The sequence below is a fragment of the Tupaia chinensis genome, unplaced genomic scaffold (genome assembly GCF_000334495.1).
Source record: "Tupaia chinensis unplaced genomic scaffold, TupChi_1.0 Scaffold000458_2, whole genome shotgun sequence".
Lineage (NCBI taxonomy): Eukaryota > Metazoa > Chordata > Mammalia > Scandentia > Tupaiidae > Tupaia > Tupaia belangeri.
Genome location: NW_006159967.1, coordinates 703,812 through 712,063, shown reverse-complemented (window position 1 = coordinate 712,063; position 8,252 = coordinate 703,812). Strand labels below are relative to the sequence as shown.

General features: G+C 40.7%; 1 protein-coding gene across 1 annotated transcript in view; it reads left to right on the top strand.

The window, feature by feature from the left end:
• The window catches only part of RGCC (regulator of cell cycle), a 15,152-nt gene extending 13,871 nt beyond the window's left edge, over positions 1 to 1,281 (top strand). The window contains exon 6 of the mRNA XM_027774582.1: positions 890 to 1,281. Coding sequence (XP_027630383.1) covers positions 890 to 897 — 8 coding nt within the window. The 3' untranslated portion in view covers positions 898 to 1,281. The remainder of the gene's footprint in view (positions 1 to 889) is intronic.
• Positions 1,282 to 8,252: the final 6,971 nt, after the last annotated feature.

Below are 8,252 nucleotides of genomic sequence, written 5' to 3'. Positions count from 1 at the left end.
AAGCCACCAGGTCTGGGACTCGAACCGTGGTCAGCCATGTGGGAATCCAGTGCCTTTAACCACCATGCCAACTGCCAGCCCTGAGTTCTGACTTTTAAGAGAGAATTGGCATTGAGACATCTGGTATCCCAAGGCCCACCTCAATTATGGAGGAGATGGGTTAAGTGTATAATCCTCTTCTTCCCATTTGGTACTACACTAATGGCAACCCATTTTGTGTGAAAATATCAGATCATTACTGCAATAGGGGCTCTAGAGGGACCCTCACAATTTATCTATACACTCTAGTTTAAAAGGACAGGATTGTAGGATCTGGGATGACTAACTCTAGTTTCCAGGATAGAAGTTGCAGCAACTTCACTCATGGGGGATCTTGTTTAGTCAGAGTGAAACAGGAGAATTTTGGGGCATCCTCTTAATTTTTCAGTGAAAAGGTTCATTTTCTCTGGGAGCAGTGTTTTATGTTACACTCTGCTAAACAGCCGAGTAAAATCTGAAAAATATGATCTAGAGCTGATTATTTAAAAATAGCTCTATATTCTTAGCACTCTGAGACAGACCTAAATACCAGACAGGAAGTCTTTGGATCATCTCTATTTACTTGAAAATTGTGTAATTCCTTCTCTTACTAGCTGTATCATCCTACATCTAGAGACCAAGGCCTGTTTTTAACAGAGATTATTATAATTGCAGCACAATTTGTATCCGGCCCATGTAACAAGCCTGTCCACCTCATGGAAATGGCAGCTGCTGGTTCGTCATATTGTGTGGGAAGCCTGCCATTAAGTATGGCACTTTGATGCGCGTCAGAGGGGGTGTGATGTGGTTAATAAGCATAGGAATCAAGAACTTCTGTGAGTGGGTAAACTTAACTATGTCCTGTTTACAGGTATGTGAAACAAGGAGGCGTTTGGGGTCCTTTCATCAGGAAGAACCTTCAGTAAGTTCAGAGGACCCGGTAAAAATCAGCTACTAGAATCTGCTGCCAGAGGGGACAGAGATGAGTATGATCACCACCATGGGGCTCGCCTTCACGTCAGCCATTGAGCCCATCTCCGTGCTGTGTAGACAGTGAAACTGACTTTGTTGACCTGCTTGCAGCGAATTAGAACAGAAGATCCATGCTAATGTTGTATCTTCTCTTAAAACATAGCTTTCCTGTAATTTAAAGTGCTTTTATGAAAATATTTGTAATTAATTATATATAGTTGGAAATAGTAATATGCTTTTCCCATTATAATATATTTTTGTATACAAATAAAATTTGAACTGGAATCTGTATTTTGTGAGCTTCCTTTTTATTTTCTTTATTTCTTTCAAGATAATCCCATTCAAAGAACACTCTAGTGAGAATCACATGCCTCTGAGCTTCTAAGGAGCTGGATATTGCCTGCTGGCCCTTGGCCGGAGGATGGTAGATGTAAGAGAGCTCATTCATTGTGCCAGAGGTCAACACCCTCTGACGGCGTATTGGGAAATTCTAACTGGAGGGTTGTGGTTTTGGTGGAAGTTAGTTTCTCTTCTGTCTCTGCCCTCCTCATACCTTGGCAGCTTTACAAGTGCCATGGTTTCTTCATTTGAATGAAGGGAAACACTAATTGGATTCAAACTTTCTCTCTCTGAGTGATGGTGCTTTTAGATGCTCCAGGGCTGTGGAAGATTTGATGGTGCTGACCTTGATCCTAATGCCCAGGTGACTTCAGTGACCTAGAAGGTCCAGATGCAAGGCTTTCTATTGGTCAGCTTTGCATATACAAGTCAATGACCACACTCCACTTTCTCTGCCTTGCCTTAGTGGGGGCTAGGGAGAGATAGAAAAACAGGAAATTAATCATTTTATTCCTTTTTATTAGAGCTTATTTATTTCTTCTGAGAGAGAGAATGAGAGAGATCCCTAACAGGATCTTCATGCCTTGATCAACCCCCCAGCCTCATCCAGACAGGATCATGGGCACATACCGTACACTCAGGGTATACAAGGAGACCTCCAGCTATGAACCTGGGACCTTCCCATTTGGGGTCCAGCATCACAGAGAATTGTTACTGCTGTGTCACTGACTGATCCCCATAATTTTTAAATTTATGTTTTTCTATCTTTAAATTCTCTTCTAAAATAACCAGCCCTTACTTTCTTAATCAGAATCAAATTATTTAAAAATTCCAATTCTTATATTCCTAAACCACTTACATCCAAAACATAACTACATATAGTCTGCAAAAGTTAATTTCCAAAGCCAACTACTACTAGGTTGTTGGAAAAATCATGAAGTCTTTTTTTCTATGCAAAAATGCATCATGACTTTTCTGATGACCCAATATGTTTGATCTGATTTTTAGAGCATTGAGAAACTAAATTGAATTTTTTTCTTTTCTCCAAGCTCTGGAAAAGTTTCTTTTTGTAAAATTGAGATATAGTTCACATACCATAATATTCCATTCCATTTTTTTTGTATATGCACAGATACTGCAACAATCACCATTATCTGATTCTCTATGAATTTGTCTATTCTGGACATTTCATATATATAAATCATTTATATGTGGTCTTTTGTGGTCTGGCTCCCTCCGCTTAGCATAATAGCTTCAAGTTTCATCCATGTTGTAACGTAAGCCTTCATTTCTTTATTATGGATGAATAATATTCCCCTGTGTGGATACACCACATTTTGTTCACCTGTCACTTATTTAAGGACATTGGTATTGGTTCCACTTTTTGGCTAATGAATAATGCTATTATAAATATTCATTTACAAATTTTTATCTGGATCTATGTTTTGATTTCTTTTGAGTACATAACTAAGAATGGAATTCTTGGGTCATGTGTTAACTCTACAAAGGGACTTCAAAAATTCATGGAAAAATGGAATTAAAATATCAGTTTAGTTTGGTGTAAAGTTTTGAAACCAATGCATGATGTTTTCTTAATATGCATTTTCCATGAAAATTTTGAGGACCCTCCCCATATATTTGACTTTTTGAGGAAATGCCAAACTGTTTTCCAAAACACCCGTACCACTTTACACTCCCAACAACAATGATAAGGGTTCCATACTTGCCAACACCTTTTATTATCTCTCTCTATATATTTAACCACCATGCTACCTGCTGGTCCCTGAAGCATGAAGATTTTAAATTTTGATAAAATCCAATTTATTTTTTCTTTTGTTATTTGTACCTTTTGTGTCATATCTAAGAAACCATTGCCTAATCCAAGGTGACAGTTACCCCTATGTTTTAAGAGTGTTATAGTTCTAGCTTTTTTATTTAGGTCTTGGATGAACTTTGAGTTAGTTTTTATATAAGGTGTGAGGTAGGGGGTCCAACTTTATTCTTTTGCATGTAAATATCCGGTTCTCATAGAACTATTTGTTGAATTGACTATTTCCCCCCCATTGAATTGTGTTGGTGGTCTTGCTGAAAATCAATTGACCATAAATATCGGGTTGTCAGATAAGTCATGATGCATTTTTGCTTAGAAAAAGCTAGAAAATACATCATGACTTTTCCAATGACCCAATATATGGCATTATTTATAGGTCTTTGATTTTATTTGATCAAACTATATATTTATTCTTATTCTAATACTACGCTTTTTATTTTTTTTAAAGGTTTTTTGCCATAGGGCATGTATGCTTGCCAGAGTGAGACAGAGAGAAACAGCATGTAGGAAAGTGAGAACTCATCTCACCCCAAAGGAATGGCCATGCTGAAATCCCTTCTCCTCTTGGGATTTTGGGCAGATATGCACATGGGCCTAGCATGATTCTCAAGCTACCGGATCTGGGATTCAAACTGTGAGTTGCCCATGTGGGAGTCCAGCACCTTAACCGCCATGCCACCTGCTGGCTCCCATGTTTTTGATACTGTAGCTTATAGAAAGTTTAAAATCGGAAAGTATGCGTCTTCTACCTTTATCCTTCTTTTGCAAGGTTATTTTGGCTATTCTGGGTTCCTCACACCTCCATAATTAATTTTACTATCAGCTTGTCAATTTATGCAATAAAGGCAGGTGAAATTTTCAGAGAAATTACTTTGAAATTTTAGACCAATTCAAGGAGTTTGCCATCTTACCCACATTAATCTTTCTTGCAACTCATGAACATGCAATATCTTTTCATTTATTTAAGCCTTCTTTAATTTTTTTCAACTATGTTTTACAGTGTTCATAGTATAACTCTGATACCTCTTTTGTTAAATTTATTCCCAAGTGTTTGATTCTTTTAGAAGCTATTATAAATGGAACTGTTTTCTTAATTTTACTTTAACTATTTTCATTGATATTGTATAGAAATACCATTGATTTTTGTATAGTGATCTTGTACTCTGTAACCTTGTTGTACTTGTTTATTAGTTCTAATAGATATTTTTTTTGTGGGGGATGTAAATTCTATATGCAACATCAGATTATTTGAAAGTAGAAACAGTTTTACTTCTTTTACAATCCGAATACCTTTTCTTTCTTTCTCTTGCCTCATTGACCCTATTAGAACTCCCAGTATAATGTTGAAAAGAACACATTCTTACTTCATTCCTTTCCCTAAAGAAAAAGCTTTTGGTCTTAAACCATAAGTAAGGTTTTAATTGTGGGTATATTTCTTTTTTAATCAAATGATTCCTTGACTTGTTTTCTAAACTTGATTTTTCTATTACTTCTATTGGATAATGACTTAGGGGACAAGTGGACTGGGGTCTGAGTCACAGTTGGGGCTTGGGAATGTTAAAAAAAAGGGTGTTTTTGGAATTTCTCAAAATGCATTTCAAGGAATACAGTCCTGCCTTGTTTTGAAAAATAAGCTCCTGGGGACCAGCAGATGGTGTAGTGGTTATATCACTGAACTCCCATGTGGCCAACTGTGGTTCAAGTCTTGAACCTAGTGGCTTGAAAATCACACTGGGCACCTGTATGTGTGAGCCCAAGATCCTGGGAGGAGAATGGAGGAGAAGGGGTTGCAGCGTGGTCCATTCCCCTCTCACTGTCTCTGTCTTTCTGTCTCTGGTGAGTGCACATGCCCTAAAGCAAAAACCTTTAAAAAAAGAAAGAAAGAAAAAAGAAAAATAGGCTCCAGTATTAAGGTCAGTATATTTGAAAAATACAGCATGCTATACCCCACTTAGCAATTTATTATATACATTAATGCATAAATTACTTAGAAGTCAGTCTAATTTGCTGGATTAGAGACACAAAATATAGTTGCTCAAATGAGATAAAGCTTTTTTCTCAGTAACGGTTCAGAGATATAATTCAGGGCCGAGAGAGTGCCTCTCTGGTCCAAAGTGATTATTTCTGCTCTTATCATCACATTTACATCCCAGTCAGTACAAAGAAGAAAAGACAAGTCAAGCACAGGCTTATTATTATTTTTTTTTTGGAGAGGTTTCACTGTAGGGCGCGTGCGCTCGCCAGACAGACGGAGAGAGACAGAGAGACAGAAAGCGAGAATTCACCTCCCAGGGGGGATAGTCACGCCGCAATCCCTTCTCCTCCATTCTCCTCTCAGGATCTTGGGCACGCACGCACATGCGCCCGGTGTGAGTTTTAAGCCACCGGGTTCGGGACGCGAACCGCGGTTAACTACGTGGGAGTCCAGCAACATAGCCATTATGCTAACTGCTGGTTCCCCAGGCTTATTTATTTTAAAGACATAAGTAGAAAGACATCACTTATACTTGTATTCTCTTGTCCAAATATCGGTCAGATGGTCTTTTCCAGCTGCAAGGGAGTCTGTGAAAACGTCTTTAGCTAGGTAGACATGTGTTCAGCCAAAATTTGAGAGTTATTAAAAAAAGAGGAAGCATGGGTATTGGAGGGCAACTAATGATCTCTACCACAGTAGATTGAAAGCTTTAAGGATTCCTGCAGCTCAGAGACCTATTTATTTTGTTTCGTTTTGTTTGAAAAGCTATCAATAACACACATTACTATTCCTTAGGGCACACCTGGGGGCATGCCGTAAGAGATCACTTCACTCCAGTGGCTCTACTGTCCTCTGTCTCCCCTAGGATCTGAGTGCTGAGAGGATGGCCCTCACAAGTTACTTGACTATTCCCTGGAAAGTGTTAGCCAGTGGGCTTTTCTGGAACAAAACAAGACTGGATATGTCTGGGCAAAGCTGGTAGGATATTATGCATGCAAAACTGGTGTGTTTTTGAGTTTGGAAATTCTCTGTCCTCACTTAAGGGAGGAACAGCTAAAGCGAAACAAAACAAAAATTACTGCACACACCCAGAAGTAACGGGATCTAGTGCCAGCCCAAATATTCATACACCAGCCAGCCTCTGGAACAAGGCAGGGGAACCAGCAAATACCTTCCCCCTGAGGGAGCATGAGGGAGGTGGGCCACCACACTGTGAGAAGGCACATTTGAACTGACGAACAGTACGTAGTAATGGCTGGCTTATTGGTAGTCAGTTGAAGTTTGGGACTCTGAGGCGTCTTCTCCATGGAGCTATTCATCTGGGTATAGGATCAAGAAAGGGGTCTTTCAAGTTAGACCAGGTTCAAATCTCAGCTCTGCCACATAGAAGCTTGGGGAACTTGGACAAGCTCTTTACCCTTTCCGAGGCCCCATTTCCTCACTTGTAAAGTGAATGTACGAATCCTTGTCTCTTATGGTCTTGGCAAAGATCAAATATAGCAATAGAAAATGAAATGTCTTGGCCCAGACTGGTGGTACATTGGTAAAAAACTGAACTGGAGTGCTGGAAGCCACATAGGCGACCACGAGTTTGAATCCCTAGACGGATCAACCTGAGACACATCAGGTACGTGAACACAAGTCCACGATCCTGACTACTGGTTTCAGTGGATCACAGCCCGATGAGACCCTGTCAAGGATGTGTCACTCACTCTGTCTCTGTCTCCATCTTTATCGCTCTCTTTCTCATACGTGTAGGCACTCTCTATCCCAAATAAAATAAATAAACTTAAAAAAGCGTTTGGCATGTCTCTTCCTCCTCCTTCCCATTTCACAAAAACTTTGGGCTGCTGTAGACTTTGGGCTCCCAAGGCAAAATTAAACTTCACCTATAATGGTTGCAGGGGGGCAGTTCCAACCCCACTGTTCTGCCTGATAAGAAAGCAGGTAGTTCTGGTCTAAAGGGACAAGAGAAGCAAGGTAGAGGAAGAACACTAGACAAAGGGGCACGGGATGGGCTTCACGCCTGTCTCCCCCTTTGCCCCCATTGACTGGATCCCTTCCTTCTCCAGGCCAGTTCCTGCAGTTTAAGCTCAGAATATCCTCGGATCTGTTCAACCCATGCAGTTGGTGGCTCTGGCCCCTACCTCAGACTTGTAGCTCTTCTCTGAGAAACAAATGGAATCTTTTCTTGGTTTTTAAAAATATGCTTCTTCCACACCCTTCTCCAAAATGTTTTCCTGTGTTAATTTATTTGGCTAAGAGGGTTTGTGGTGAGAGACACCAAACAGGAAATGACTGTCATAGCTGCTGTCTGCAAGTTTTGTTTATTTTAGGCTTTCTCCAGCACTGCTCACCTTCTCCGTGTGGCTTAGTATTAAGTGTAGGGGCAAGTGGAAAGGGAAAGGGAAAGGGAAGCACATTTTTAGAAGGGAACATTTTCCTCCGAGTTTAAAGTTTGCGGAAGGTTAAGGATTATGGCCATCCACAGTGGTAGTCCTAGGAGACTTCTTCCCCTGCAGGACCCTTACGTATGCAGTTCCCTCTGCCTGGAAGGCCCACTTTGCCCCGGTTTTCTCTTTAGGAGGATCACTCCCTCAGAAAGACGTTCCCAGTCTAGGCTGGTTTGTTGTTGCTATGTCCTCCAGAACCTTCCGTACGGGCATTCATCTTAGTTTGCATCACACGTTCATTAGTGTGACTTTTTGATTAACGTCTCCATACCTCTCTGCACCTGGACCACAGGCCCCACGAGGGCAGGGACCTTGTGGCGTGCCACGATGTTTGGCTTGCCATCATATTTCCAGTATTGGCAACACATCTAAATACAAGGGCTGCTGGCATGGTGCCAGACGTGTAGTTGGTCAGTTCGCTTTTGTTGTGTGAATGAGTGAGACGTCTCACTGTTCCCACAACCCAAGCAAGCCATGCACGACGGTGTCTGTGGGGTGCTTGTTAGATTTGTGCCCTCACAGGGTTATCTTCTTCGTGCAGGTCTTTTCGCTTCCTCCTCTCTAGGACCTTGTTCCCACCTTACCAAAGCATCTGAGAAATAGCTCCAGGGCCAAGGCTGGTGCTAGAGACCCATAACAGTCCTTTCTTCAGTTACTACTAATT